Here is a 15,333-nt window from a genome sequence, read left to right on the forward strand (position 1 = left end):
TACAGCTGTGCAAATAGGGCTAATCTATACTGCCCTTGAATGTTTCATGTGACTGTGCGTTTCGGTGCAAATCGCTGATATACGGGACTGATTTAAAGATCCACCTACCAAAAAACTCATGCACAAAATGGAAACCGCTCCAAAAGCGAAATGCTGGAAAAAAATCCGCGGTCCGGACGGACACATCCGGCCCATTTGCTCTGAAGAATATTATTCAGTTGCAATATTCAATCCATAGTATCTAGATACTTCAGATTTTTATTTGTAGACTGTCACTATAACAAGCCTATAAGGAAAAAATCAATAGCATAACATAAGGTAAGCATAAGATATGATATTTGTCTTGTTGATGCAAAGAAAATAAAAAGCTTTTAATTATTTCACATTGGTTTATCCAGGTATTGAAATTGTCTAGTTTAAAATTTTTGTCCAGAACTACATATTTATCAATGATCTATCAATTTTTGATTCCTAACTAGGTTCCAGGAAAAATATTGAATATATTTAATTAAATCCAATTAAAACAGATCATAAATTATCTTTAGTTTGGTCAAAATCGCAATTACTGTCTTGTGTTATTATACTTATATTAAAAAGAAAACTCTAAAACTGAAAATTAGAAAATTAGAAAATTGAGAAAGAAAGCAGACTATCTAAGATAATATAGCGTTTAAAATATTATGATACCAAAATTCTAAATTACTAGGTTTTGATTTAAAACAATTATTTTTCTATATTTCAAAATTTGAGGTGTTCTATTTTTTTATTTATTTTAAATTTTAAGGAAAATATTGAACAATTGAATCATTGTTTTTAAAAATATATTAATTAAAATACCATTGATGATAAATAAAAAGTGCTTATTTTTATTTTCAATTAAACGCATTCCATTATTAAATCATTAAAGTGCAAATTAAAACTAACAAAATTTTTTATAGATCAAAATGGGTATTAGTCGTGATTCTCGTCATAAAAGATCAGCCACTGGTGCTAAACGTGCTCAATTCAGAAAGAAGAGAAAGTTCGAATTAGGTCGTCAACCTGCCAACACCAAAATTGGTGCCAAACGTATCCACTCTGTTAGAACTAGAGGTGGTAACCAAAAATTTAGAGCTTTGAGACTTGAAACCGGAAATTACTCATGGGGTTCTGAAGGTGTTTCAAGGAAAACAAGAATTGTTGGTGTTGTTTATCACCCATCAAACAATGAATTGGTTAGAACTAATACTTTAACCAAGGCTGCTATTGTCCAAATTGATGCCACTCCATTCAGACAATGGTTTGAAAGTCACTACGGTCAAAATTTAGGTAAAAAAGTTAAAGGTGCTGTTACCGAAGAAATCAAAAAATCAAGCAAAGTTCAACGTAAATTAGCTTCAAGAGCTTCCAACTCCAAAATTGAACCTGCTTTAAATAACCAATTTGGTGCTGGTCGTCTTTATGCTTGTGTTTCTTCCAGACCAGGTCAATCTGGTAGATGTGATGGTTACATCTTAGAAGGTGAAGAATTAGCTTTCTACTTAAGAAGATTAAATACAAAAAAATAAGCCTCTTATAAATTATAGTGTTTTTAATTAATCAAGCATTGTATGTTTATATTTTAAAATTTTGTATTTTCATTTAAATGGGGAAAGTGTGTAATCTAATTTGAAATTTTCTTTTCGATTTTAAAATAAAAAAAAACTACGGAATATCCATTTATCGTAATAATTAAATAAATTTGTAAAAAAATTATCAAATAAACAGAAAAAATTAAATTTAAATATATAAGTAGACAAAGTTGACAGGGAAAAATTAACCACCAACCAAAGAGAAAACTTGATAACAAAACTGGAAAATCACAAACGTTCTTAAATAATAAACCAAAAATAAATAAATAAATAAATAAATAAATAAATAAATAAATAAATAAATAAATAAATAAATAAATAAATAAATAAATAAATAAATAAATAACAAAAAATATTAAACCATTAAAACAACTTCATGAAACATAAAAACATAAAAAGTAATTGAACAAAAAACTAAAAATCTAAAATACAAAAAAAAAAGCTAAACAGGGAAGCAAAAACTAAATGTACAACATTTTAAGTAAAAATTAAAAAAAAAAAGCAGATAGATCAGAAAAAACATAAAAAAACAGTTAACAAACAGATCAGCAAATTAACAAATTGAGAAAAAGTCTATCTAGTGAGGTCATTGTACATTAACATCAATATTAAGGATTCTAGTTTGACGTTTTTCAAGCTTTGAAGCTATTCCAAATTGATCCACATTTAAAGAATTGTCAAAATTTTGGGGTAAATTTCCTTGTTTTTCCAATTCAATTGCCAACAACCCATCGTTTTCACATAAAGGCTTACCATCTAGCACAAAATAATCTTTGATGATATATTGGCCACATTTGATGCATTTTAGACATTCGGAGTGGAACCTCTCTCTGTTGTTATTTTCCAAACAAGTGCCCTCAATACCTTTGTTACATATCTTGCAAATAGACCCATTAAGATAGTGAAAGTCGTATTGACAATAAGGACAATCATCAATCACATAACAATTAGAGCCCTTTTTGAACAAGACCTGACATCTATAACAGGCAAAGCATTTGCGATGCCAACGACCAGACATTTGATGATCTTTTGACCAAATTGATTTACCAATAATCTCTTCACCACATTTTCTGCAAGGACCTTCGCCTGAAGGATATTTGATTTCAGGAGAGATATCCTGTAGTTTAGTTCTCTTTAATTCTTCAGCTAATTCCCTAACAGCTTTTTTAATTGATGATTCTTCTTCTACTGTTGGAAAATCTTCACTATTGAACGGTTTAGCTTCAGATGAAAAATTGGTTTTAAAGTCTTGAGACTTATTACTAATGATTCTTTCCAAATCTAAAGGTTTCTCTGGAGAAGAAAGGTAACCACTTTCCTTGTGTCTAAGATTCTCCTTGATAGCTTCATTAAGAATGGGACTAAAATCTTGAGGTGCTTTCTCTGGTGTTGTATCTTTTATGTTATTAATTTTAGCCAAATCAGCAAATTTTTTCTCGATTCTAACACTAATTGATTTATCTTTTCTCATAGAAGATGAATTTTTTTGGAACCCGAGATTTTGAGTGGGTTTATCTTTTGAGAAAGATTTTTCCAAATGTAATGGAACTGTTTGTTCAGAAGTATTTAGACTCTCTGGATTTGAAAAATTAGCAAAATTGTTTGGAACATCAAACTGATCATCAGTTTGGAAATTATCAATAGAGTTACTATTTCTATGAGTTAAAGTTCTTTCTAAAGATATAAACAAATCATTATTAATATTATTGATATTGTTCAAATTATTATTAATATTATTGATATTGTTCAAATTATTATTAATATTATTGATATTGTTCAAATTATTAAAGTCATTAAAATCATTATTGTTATTAAAGTTGTTATTGCCTAAATTATTATCAAAATTATTACTATTGAAACTATTATTATAACCATTATGATTGCGGTTTTGAGTAAAATCCAGATTAAAATCCTCGCTAGTTATAGCAATATCTTTTTTCAATTCATTTAAAGCATCTATCATATTTTGGTTTTTTATATCATCATTATCAATGGGTTGGTTCTTTGTATCATAATTGTCGATGGGTTGGTTGTTTAAAATTTCTTGATCTGAGCTTTCGTTTGAATAAACAGATGAAGCAATTGATGAAGCCACTGAGTGTGTTCTGTTATGAGTAATAACATTGAAAGATGTGTTTTGTGGGATTGGAATCGAAGAGAGTGTATTTTCTTGTGGTTTATTAACAATTTTTTGATTGTTTTGATTCTCTCTTTTGCTGTATTCGTCTTGTTCATTTTCCTCGCTTTCATTTTCTTCGATTATTTTTTCATTGAAAGCTGGAGCGAAAAACTTACCCTCAAGGTTGGGCACAAAAGGCGTGGAGTCTCTTTTTGAAGTTGATTCAGTTTCAGTGGGAGAGGAATTAGTAGTTGGAATAACACCCATGGAGAATCTGTCGAGTTTGTTGGCCAATTTGCCTATTAATTTTTTGTTTTGTTTACTGGCTAGTGATTCATAAATGACAGTTTTTGATTGAGAATCAAATTGTGATTGAGATGGCGATGGCGATGGGGTTGAAGATTGGGAAGAGCTGTTGGCGTTTATTTCAGAGATTAAGTGGTCTTGAGAGTTTGGGTTATTGTTTTTTTTATTGCTATAAAGAGATTCTTTGTCAATAATTTCTTGAACCGATTTTGGATCAAAGATCTCAATCTTTGGGATTGAAAAATTTAAACCAGAGGGAGTTGGAACTTGGGAGATTGGTTGGTCGAAATGGGAATATCCCTTTGGAGTTTGATCAGAGCTTGCAAAGGAGACATTTTCAGAATCAGCACTTTTAATTGTTGATAAAGAGGGTTCATAATCGTTATTGTTTATATCGGAACTTTTTTGACTTTTTTGACTTTTTTGGCTTTTGATGGGTTTTTGATTACCATGATCACTATGATCATTATAGTGATTTGAAGATTGAAACAGGTTGTTGTTTGTGATTTTTGAGAATTTTCCTGAGAGGATATTAGTTGATCTTGGAGTAGAACTGGCGGAAGTTGTGGTGGAAGTGCTATCAGTTAAGATTGGAGAGAAGATTGAACTTGAGCTTGTAGTTGAAGATTCAGTATCACGACGCTTAAACAGATGATCGAAATTTGAATTTTGGGGAGATTGAAATGACTCATGAGATTGTTGATTAGGATGAGATGGAGGGTGGTTTGGAAAAAAAATCTGGTTATTTTGGTGTAATATTTTCATGGAAGAAATTTGGTTAGCTAGATTGATATCTACGGTCAATGGGGGTTTATTGTTTGAAAATAAAGTTGAGTTGTATTTTGAGGAGGTTGAGGATGCTGGGGAGTTGTAGATGGAAGAAGAAGAGGACATTGTTGAGTCTCTATTATTATTGTTGATGTTGTTATAAAACAAAGGTTTTTCATTTGGAATTGAGATTGAAGTTGGTTTTTTTTTTGTAGGAGTGGATATGATTGGATCATGTTTTGATTTGTTTGAACGAGTTGATTGATTTGATTGATTTGATTGATTTGATTGATTTGATTGATTTGATTGATTTGATTGATTTGATTGATTTGATTGATTTGAGGATAGAGAGATTGGTAAAGTTAAAGATCTTTGAGTATTTGATAATTGTTTGAAATTGTTATTGTTATTGTTATTGTTATTGTTACTATCAGGTAAACTTGATACGGAAGAGAATTTAAGAATTTTATCGATTGTATCATTTTGGTATTGAGATGGAGATTGGGGTTGGTATTGATTAGCTAGAGGTAAAGATGAAGAGGATTTCAAAGCAAAACGATTTGATAATTTCGTTGAGAATTTAGAAAAGGAGGAGGAGTTTTGTTTTTGATTGAAAAAGAATTTAGAAGGAGAGGAGGATTTGTTTTTATTTTTTCTATTTTTATGGATACTGTCGTTATTTTTTGTGATTTGAGTCGCTTTAAGAATCTCAAAGCCAGCTCTTTCATAAACGCCTTTATATGTGATAGATGGATCTAGAGGAGGAAAATTGTTGTTGATTCTGTTTAGAGATACCATTGGGGATTTTTTGTTTGAGTAGATGGAGGCAGATTCTAGGGTATTTGAAGAAGTTGGAGAAGTTGATTCGTTTGAGGTATTTATGTTTATGTCATCAGTATTTATGTTTATATTATTTAATTGCATTGTTAGGGTTTAGAGAATGATAGTGATTAGTAGAGAGAATAGTTGAAGGATAGTGAAGATAAAAGAGAGAAAGATAACAGAAGTAATAAATGAATGAATAAGATAAATAAATAAGTAAATAAACAGGTAATTAATAAGATATATTGATATGTGGAAGGGTTGATAGAAAGATAAAAGATCGCTAGTGAATGAGGGAGGACTAAATGAAGAGGATTTAAGGTGATATGATAATAAGGCAACTAGAGGATAATAAGGCAACTAGAGGATAAATAAAGGTGACTAGAGGTAAAATCGTGTAAAAATGGGAAATGAGAATAGAAAGTGGAAAGTAGGAAAAGGAAGGAGTATTGAAGAGAAAGAACTGACAAGTAGATATTAGATATTAGGTATTAGATATTAGATATTAGGTATTAAATAAGTGGGAAACTTTAAAATGGAAATAGTAACTTAAAGAGAGAATTTGTGTTGATACAAAAAGAAGTGAACATAAAAATAAATATAAATACAAGTACAAGTATAAGTATTAATATAAGCGTTGATGAGAGAATTTATTGTAATAATAGAATAAGAATAAGAATAAGAATAAGAATAAGAATAAGAATAAGAATAAAAGCAAGAACAAGAACAGGAACAAGAATAAAGATGGAAATGAAAAGAGCGATAGATGAGATTTTTTTAGTGAAGAAATTCACTCAGGTTGCCAGTTGTAGGCAGGTTATTATAAAAGGCAATTAAAGAGGAGGAAAATAGTAGCCAGCACATAACTGGAAATAGAATTGAGATGAGATTGAAATTAAAGGAAAGAGTAAGGCAGTACAGTCATTAACAGAAAATAGAATTAGGAAATATAGGATGATTTGTAGAGGAGAGATCAAAGATTAATACCGAAGATGTAGTCAAAAAGATTTGTTGAAAAATAATGGAGGAACCGGTATTATTGATGGCGTTGATCTGAAATGAAAATCTGCACAAGCCGAGCCCGACGCGTCACTTATGCGTAAAAGTGCATATACGCGGGATGAGGATTTCTGGGCAGGGTACTATCTGATGGTAGCGATTATTACAGGTGAATAGCAGTGATTGGATCTTGGTAACAGCAACTGGTGGGAAAGCCCAGCAGCGGCAGTGGTAGGAAAATGCCCGACGGCAGGCGAATCAGAGGATGGGCATGCGAGGGGAGGGCTGGAGAGAGCGACCGTTGCGTGTCAGACGCGGTTTGAGAAACAAGCTTTGGAGGCAGCAGACAGATGCGTAAGACACGCATAAACCATCGCAGCGGTGTCAAAGCGGCGGGCACCAGAACAGCACTCGAAGAAGTAGGAGGAAGAGAAGAAAGAAAAGACATGTATTAGGGCAGAGAAGATTACAACTCTCTCATTCGTTTGAAGTACTCGTCGTTTTCTGTGTCAGAAGAGTCTTCGTCCACAATGTCCTCGCCGTTGGCGTAGTTGTTGAGATTATTCAAGTAGAAGCCACGAGGCTTGTCTTTTGTCTTTAGTTTTTTTTGGTTTGTGGATGAAATTTCGTCACTTTGACCGATTCGCTCATTCTGGTCCTTTTGGATCAAAGAAAGATCGGGATAGATGCCTGTATTTTGGATCAAAAACTGGACCATGTTTTCAACGGATCTTGAGCCCTTGAAGGAAGCCATGTGAGAACCATCAGAGGAATAAAGACGTAGTAGAGGAAAGCCGATTAGCTTGAGCTGTTTTCTGATTCTTTTGTTATGCAAGCCATTGATCTGAACAAAATTTAGTTTGGAGTCCTTGTAGATGTGGGCCAAATGGTGGAAATTGGGAGCTAGTTGTTGGCAGTGGGTGCATGAGGGGGAGTAGAAGTTGACAAAGGAGTACGTTCCTTTCTGAAATACAACGTCCTCGAAGTTGGAGTCGTCGGCCTCAAAGACACCGCTTTGCAAGACCTGAGCGGTGGCACAGAAGAGGAAAAAGGAGAGCACAGCGAGCACTCGGGCACAAATAGGAAGCAACATCTTGGGCTGGAGAAGAAAGAGAGGAAGAGAGCACGCCATCATATCACCCAGCTCCAGCACGGACAGCAGAGGGTGCGTGCTCGGATCTCGGAGATCCCTCTCTCAGTGGCGCATGCATCACAACACATGTGAGTGCATGAACCCATGGCACTGGCTCCTGGCACCACGCCATTGCGATGGGTCTTCTGGGGCCGAGCCAGCGCGGCCGCCGTAACCGCATACGCGCCGGGGCACGAGGCCGGAGCATTCCAGGCCCAACTTGCGCTTTCCCAACCTTTTAAGCTTTCTCCAACCTTGTTCAACCATGTATCATTATAAAACACTCGCTTTTCTCCCTCTTCCATCTCTCTTTGCTTTCTTATATATACCTCCCATCTCTGTCTTTTATTTCGTTTCTTGTACTTTATTGCTTTCTCTGTTTTGCGTTTTCCAATCATTTTGCCAATTACTCCGCCAGCTGTTCTCCCAATCACTTTTCCTGATTCAATTTCCCTCTATACTATATCCCACAATGATTTCCTTTCCAAAATTCAGATATTCTACCTCCAGTGACACATCTTCTGACAGCTCCAACTCTATAAATAAAATGAAAAAGAAAACCTCAAAGAAATACATATACATCCAATTACTAAATGAGTCTGAGATCTACTACTCCAAGAAGCCAAAACTATGCATTCCATCCTACAAAATCCAAAAAAATGATCCCAATTTCTATTTGGAATACAACTATCCTTCGCCAAACTACTTGCAGAAATATTTCAGCAAACTAGGCTTTTACTTTGATATAGATTTGATAAAAAGCCCTCTCGATTTCGGCTACTACAAAGTTTACAACCAGTTTTACTTGGACTCATTCTCAAACTCTTCTTCTAACTCTTTGAAATCTATAGTCTACAAGAAAAATCTAAAAAAACTAACCTCTTCCAGAATCAATAACACCCATAGCCATAATTACACTCTAAAATTCGGGTGCAAATGTGGTGAATGTGGCCAATTTATTGAAATCATATTGAATCATGATCTATTCGACTATGATTTTATTGAAAACAATGACAGCTTCATTCCTTACATTTCATATTTTCGTCACTTCATTCAGAATCATATATAATTTTCTCCTAATCAATTTTATCTACCCATTTATACCATACCATATCATACCATATCATATCATATATCATACTATATCTTAACTTTTCATTCCATTTATCTTATATTAATATCTATCTACCTATCTAATGATTCTCACGATTCTTATTCTACTTACCATCCTATCCTACCCTCCTTTTACTTTCTTTTTCCTCTCGTGTGTATTATACAAATTCTACATTTCCCTAATTACTCTATTAATCTTAATCTCAATCTTAATCTCAATTTTTTCTTTTGTTGATCAAATTAAAAATTTTACATTAAGATTAACAATTGTGTGTGTGTGTTTATTCATTTTATTATTTTATTTAATTTAATCTAATTTTATTTTATTTTATTTTATTTTATTTAGCTAATAAATAACTTACAACTTTCTAAGACATTAGTCCATTTTTGATCTTCCTCTTCTCGTTATTCTTTTATCTGTTTAATTTTTAATTTTTAATTTTTAGTCTTTAATCTTTAATCTTTTTAATCTTTTTTTTATCTCTTTTTAATCTTTTTTTCTCTCGTTTTTTTTTCTCTTTCTTTTCAATCTCTTTAGTTACTTTTCCTCCTAAAAAAAGTAATTCCTCATCTTCTTTTGACTCTGAAGTTCCATTATTTCCATACCTCTTACTTCTAAGAAAGGAGTAATCAATCTAGTTTTTTATTATTATTAATTACATTTTCACAATATTACATCCTCATAATATTACTCTATAATATCTATATAATATAATATAATATAATATAATATCTATACTACTAATTCCCCCATTCATTCCCACTCTCATTCAAATCCTCTCCCTTTCACTTATCAATCTTTATCTCTCTTATCCCACTTATCTCTCACTAATCCTTCAAATTACTCATTCCCATTCCCATTCTATGTATTCTCTTCAGAGTATTTCTCCCGTTTAACTCGTCTTCTAATTCCACTTATTCTCTTTCTTCTCCATAAAATCTTATTTCCTTAAATGACTAATTCTCTTTCAAGTAATTACACGAGTTATCCATTAATTTAGTCTTTCTAATTAAAAATTAGTTGCAAAAATAAAAACTAACAAAAAAAAACAAAAAAACATTAAGAATTATTTTCTTTTTCCACTTGTTCCATCTAACAAAACAATACTCTTCAACCTTTTTTTTTTTACTCAGATCCATAATCACATCATATTCATAAGATTATTCATCTTATTCATCTTATTCATTTTATGAATATAATGAATATTAATTGATATTAATATCAATACCAATAAATATCAATAAATATAACAAGCTGTTTAAATCTAAATTAAACTTTGAGACATTTTTCCTCTTTAACTCTGTTCTTTTTTCTATTTTTATTAGTAAAAAAAAATTCAATTTAAACCAAACTAAATCATTTCAAATCAAACAATTTTAAATTTCAAATAATTCGAATTCAATTCAATTCAATTCAAACCATTTGAAAAGACTTGAATTAATCTCTTTAATCTTTTAATAATCTTTTAATAATTTTAAATCAAATCTTTTTCATTTTTCACCTGTTACCCTACCCTACCCTACCCTTCTTTTGGTTTGTTTTTCTTTCTTATACAAAATCGAATGTTTTTACTCCCCATCTCAATCTACTACAATATAATATAATAATATACTATAATAATTTATATTATATCTGGTTTTCACAATCTCTTTGTTATTTGTTATTTGTCATTGGTCTTGATCTTTATGCTGATATCCATCCCATCTCAGAATAAACACAATAAAGATGGAGACCATTCTACCCATTTTAATCACTTCCAATCATCCTCTGTAGACAATAAGCGATAAATAATATTCCATCAATGAAGTAATAACGTATCATCACTCTACAAAACATCTGCAAATATCCATCCAGCATTGATCAGGCATTGACCAAGCATCAATGGAGCACTAATGGAGCATTAATGGAGCACCAATGGAGTAGTAATAGAGCATCAATCAAGTGTCAATGGAATAGCAAGGCTTGTTTATTCCTATTCCTATTCACACTCTCATTCTTATTCTCCTTTACCTTAACTTATCTTGTCTACTCCATCGCTCGATTTGCCCTTCCAACGTTGTATCTCATCTAAAAGCATTATTTTATCTTCACTCCAGCTTTTATTTCCATCCTCATTTATTTTCTTTCGTCTTAAATTCTGGTCGTGGTTTGCTAATTGCCTATGGCTGTTTTTCATTGTCATTTCAGATCTCATTTTCTGCAATGAAACAAATTCCCTAGCTTTGCTCACCAATTTTCTACAATATGGTCTTTCAAGCATTGCCACTCCAGCGTCTAATTTACAACTGAAATAAAATGGAAACACATTTACCAAAACCATCCAGAATTCATCATACACACCTTCGTTCAAGAAAAACATTACTGGCATGCGTCACTACGAAATAGCTCTGGAATAGCTCTAAGATACTCTAAAATACCCAAAGATATGCTAATCTGCTTCTGAAATTTCTCTTTGCTCTGTGCTAATCGCCAAAGAGCCTGTTTCCACATCTTCAAGATCTTAGCGAGACATCCACTACAAGAAATCCATCCAAACTCCCTCCAGCAAATAGTTGCAAAGCTGCTGAATTGCTCAATCGCCTGCTCTCTCCAAGCACAAATTAAAAATTGTCACTGGTGAAGTCGTCATTTTTTTTCACTGCAAAATAAGCTTACAAATCCAAACCATGCCTACTGTCTCTAATTACGTTTTCTATGTTCTCTTCTCATGCTACAGATACACATCTATATATAAACCACACTGAGGAACGATAAGGAACTACGGGTGCTCTTAATTAGATATTGTCTCCCTCAAAAACAATGTCAGACACTGAATCAACAAGGTTGTTGAAGAAATCTTCCTTTGAGGAAGAAACCACCATCGAAACTCCATTGATTGCAACCTCTGGCAAAACCTCTCTAGTTCCCTTGGAGGAATCTCCCCATGGCAGACATCTCGGCCTTTACTCCACCATAATATTGTTTATCTCAAGAATGGTGGGCTCTGGTATCTTTGCAACACCTGGGTTGGTCTTTAAAGAAATGCAAGGCTCAACCATCTTGTTTCTAATTACCTGGGTCGTTGGTGGCATCGTAACTTATAGTGGATTAGCAGTTTATCTTGAATTAGGATCACTAATTCCCAGAAGTGGTGGAACAAAAATTTTTTTAGAATTCATATTTCCTAATCCTAAATTCTTTTGGAGTATTATCTTTGGAACCTTTTCAATTTTTTTCAATTTCTGTTCAACAAATTCTATTATATTTGCAGAATATTTACGATTTTCACTAGATTATCCCAACGATGAATACCAGACCAAGAAACTTGCAATTTTATTGATCATATCAGGCTTTTTTGTTCACAGCTATTCTAAAAAATTTGGAATTTACTGTCAAAATATTGTTGGAAGTTTAAAGTTATTGACTTTAATATTAATGATTTTGATCAACTTGTACATTTTATTAATCCCATCGTCAATCAGTCATATAGAGAAACTACCCTTACGGGAGGTTTTCAAATTCAACAAGAATGAAATTTTAAAGATAAACGATATACCACTACCAGTTATAGTATCAGCATTACTAAAGACAATATACTCCTTCAGTGGATGGATAAGCGCACACAATGTTCAAAATGAGATTAAAAATCCTATCAAGACACTAAAATATGGAGCCAATATATCATATTTAAGCATATTTGTATTGTATATTATAATGAACTTGACATATCTAATTATAATACCACACAAAGATATACTCAACAGTGGAGAATTGATTGGGGCCATACTATTCAAGATAATCTTTGGCAAGAATATTGGTCAAAGATTATTATCACTTATAATATCATTATCAGCAGCTAGTAATGTTTTAGTGGTAATATTTGCCGATTCTAGGTTGAATCAAGAAATTGCTAGAGAAGGGTTTTTATTTGGACACAAATTAATATCAAGAAACTATCGTCCATTTAATACACCAATACTTGCTATATTGTTACATTGCACTATATCTATAATGGTTATATTAATACCTAGTAAAGGGGAGATATACAACTTTATTGTTTCTATGCAAATTTATCCCAATCAGATATTCAATGTTGTAATTTGTCTTGGAATTATTAAGATACGGAACAAATTCAAGAAAATCAAGGCGCCTATTAGGATAATGACTTTTTTAATATATTTGTGTTTGGTAAGTTCATTAGGAATAATAGTCAGTCCTTTGATTGAGATTTTGATCAATAAGAATGGTAATGGTGATGATAATGGTGAATATGGGTATATAATTGGTGGGTTATTAGTTATAACAATAGGGATAATTTATTGGGCGATTTTTGTTAAGCTTTTACCGTATATTGGTAAATATAAAATAGTTCGAAAACGAATAGTATTGGAAGATGGATTGGAGATTAAAGTGTGGAATAAAAAGCACTTATAAAAGACAAGTGATTAACGGTTGTTTTTTTTTTCTTTCTTTCTTTCTATTTTAGTGGGTTTATTTTTTTAAATTTTTTTATCAATTTTTTGGTTGCAATGAGAATAAGATTTTAGTTTAATTTTGGATAGTTTTGAATATGAAATTTAAACGAATATATAAAATAAATATATAATTATATAATTATATAATTATATATATAAATGGGATTGTGGATTGTTTGTTTTTTGATAATGAAATATTCGTTGCTGATCAAAAGTTATTATTAGGATAATGAAAGGAAGAACAAACAAATGTAATTACAAAGAATAAAGACGGTAGTATAGGTGAATAAGAGTTTATAAGTCAAATATTACTACATTAGCATATCGATATTTCATTTCATTTTATAATATTTTATACTATTTCATATTGTTTTATGATTGTTGTTTTAGTGATTTTTGATATTATTTAACAAAATAGTAAATTAATGGAAATTTTTACAGATGAAATTTGCTTGCAAGTTGGATAAGTTTAACCTTTAGCATGTTAGAAATTAGAAATAATAAATCAGAAAAAGGTTGATCAAAATGTTTATACATGAATTAGAGAAAAAAAAAATAGACGAAAGTTGGTAAGTTTCTAATAGCAGTATAAGAGTTGTACAACAGTGGTGTAACAGTGGTGTATTGCTTTCTGATGTATAGCCGTTACAGTTAGAGGTTTATGATGTTAGTGATTTGGCTAAAATGACAGTGGATAATAGCAGGATTCTTGCATTTGATTGGCCTTATTTTTTTTCGCAGAATTGAATAGCAGTGAATGCATTCAACTGTTGAAGCTGGGCAGAACTGTTCGTTCTGCTTTGGGTTCAACAATGGGATAGAAAAAGAAAGCTGCGAAAACACAGTTGGAACAGTTATGAACATCTCAAAAACGTCGATCTGTCGATCTGTTGATCTTGGTATTGTAAAAGCTGTGAGCACAAACCCAAAACGCAGCAGAACGAGCACCATATCATGTTCATTATCATGTTCATAGCAATAGTCGTGCTTCAGGACACTTGGGGCTATTTCCAGCAGCGAGATTTCTACCCACAGGCTTTTGCTACAGACGTTCAGTTGCTGAAGTAAGAAACTAAATTGGTGAGTGTGCTTTGGGTAATTTTGTATGGAACTGGAACTGGAATTGCCTGGAACTAGCTCTAGCGCATTAGTAAGCACCTCCCAAATAGCCCCTCGTCGCCAGCAATCTCTAGCTGCTGCCTCTGCTGCCCCTGCTGCCTCTGCTGCTATTGCTCTGAATGCCCTCGGGTCTCTGCTCCTGTCAGGTGCAAAACAACCCACGGCTGCGGGTGCGGCCAAGTACGGCATTTATTGCAGCTGTGTACAGTTACACGTGCAGCGGGGTCTTACCCAGCTGCGTGGGTTGTTCTGGTTGTTCTTTCCTTTTCTTTTGGGGTGTTCTAGAAAGCAGCATGAGGCATATTGGCTGCTATCTCCACCGCAGAAACAATAGAGATCTGCAGCTCATGTGTACGCTGTAATGCGTTGGTGTGCGTGTATTTACTCGACTTGCAAGATATTTCTATTTCAGCTGTTGTTGCGTACGCACGGGTAAATAGCTTCGTGAAACCTACACGCGCTTCTAAATGTCCTGTGCGCACAGGGCAGAACGAGGACACATTCTTTGAGAGCGACTGCTCCCAAAAAGGCCTGGAGGAAATCAGTGATATAACCTCGATTTGTTCAAAGATTGGCATAGAGCAACGATTTGCAAATACTTTTTTTTGCTTCTTTCCACTTCACTCTTAATTGGCTCTTCTTTATCCACTGGCTTCTTTTCAGCCCAATCCCATCCTCTCTATATGATCTTCCAATTGTCATTTGCTTTGGGGAATTTGCATTTACATTTACGTTTTACAACCACCAATTTACAATTTAAAATTTATTCTTTACAATTTACTCTTTACTCTTTACTCTTTATTATTTATCATTAGCCATTTGGTTCTCTTTCTATAAATACTCCATTTCCATTTAGCAACCATTAGCAGATTGGCAGAAAGAAACATCAA

At 32.7% G+C, this 15,333-nt stretch overlaps 5 protein-coding genes across 5 annotated transcripts; 3 read left to right on the forward strand and 2 right to left on the reverse strand.

Moving 5' to 3' along the window:
- Positions 1-682: 682 nt before the first annotated feature.
- On the forward strand, positions 683-1,850 carry ASCRUDRAFT_92623 (40S ribosomal protein eS8). Its single transcript, XM_020195106.1, has one exon. It carries the CDS (start codon positions 945-947, stop codon positions 1,545-1,547), a length of 603 nt encoding a protein of 200 aa, XP_020045579.1. The 5' UTR covers positions 683-944; the 3' UTR covers positions 1,548-1,850.
- Positions 1,851-2,196: 346 nt separating this feature from the next.
- On the reverse strand, positions 2,197-5,727 carry PXL1 (Pxl1p; the record flags this gene model as incomplete). The annotated part of the gene is made up of 1 exon (XM_020195215.1): positions 2,197-5,727. The coding sequence occupies one exon, from the start codon at positions 5,725-5,727 to the stop codon at positions 2,197-2,199; it is 3,531 nt and encodes a 1,176-aa protein (XP_020045580.1).
- Positions 5,728-6,909: 1,182 nt separating this feature from the next.
- ASCRUDRAFT_77341 (protein disulfide isomerase family protein) lies at positions 6,910-7,720 on the reverse strand (the record flags this gene model as incomplete). Its single annotated transcript, XM_020193819.1, has 1 exon — positions 6,910-7,720. The coding sequence occupies one exon, from the start codon at positions 7,715-7,717 to the stop codon at positions 7,091-7,093; it is 627 nt and encodes a 208-aa protein (XP_020045581.1). The 3' UTR covers positions 6,910-7,090.
- A 354-nt stretch (positions 7,721-8,074) lies between these two features.
- Positions 8,075-9,150, forward strand: ASCRUDRAFT_77342 (uncharacterized protein). The gene has a single exon (XM_020193820.1). The coding sequence runs from the start codon at positions 8,229-8,231 to the stop codon at positions 8,823-8,825; it is 597 nt and encodes a 198-aa protein (XP_020045582.1). The 5' UTR covers positions 8,075-8,228; the 3' UTR covers positions 8,826-9,150.
- Positions 9,151-11,669: 2,519 nt separating this feature from the next.
- ASCRUDRAFT_9668 (amino acid transporter) lies at positions 11,670-13,283 on the forward strand (the record flags this gene model as incomplete). The annotated part of the gene is made up of 1 exon (XM_020195216.1): positions 11,670-13,283. The coding sequence occupies one exon, from the start codon at positions 11,670-11,672 to the stop codon at positions 13,281-13,283; it is 1,614 nt and encodes a 537-aa protein (XP_020045583.1).
- Between the last annotated feature and the right edge of the window lie 2,050 nt (positions 13,284-15,333).

Source organism: Ascoidea rubescens, assembly GCF_001661345.1.
Source record: "Ascoidea rubescens DSM 1968 unplaced genomic scaffold ASCRUscaffold_13, whole genome shotgun sequence".
Lineage (NCBI taxonomy): Eukaryota > Fungi > Ascomycota > Saccharomycetes > Ascoideales > Ascoideaceae > Ascoidea > Ascoidea rubescens.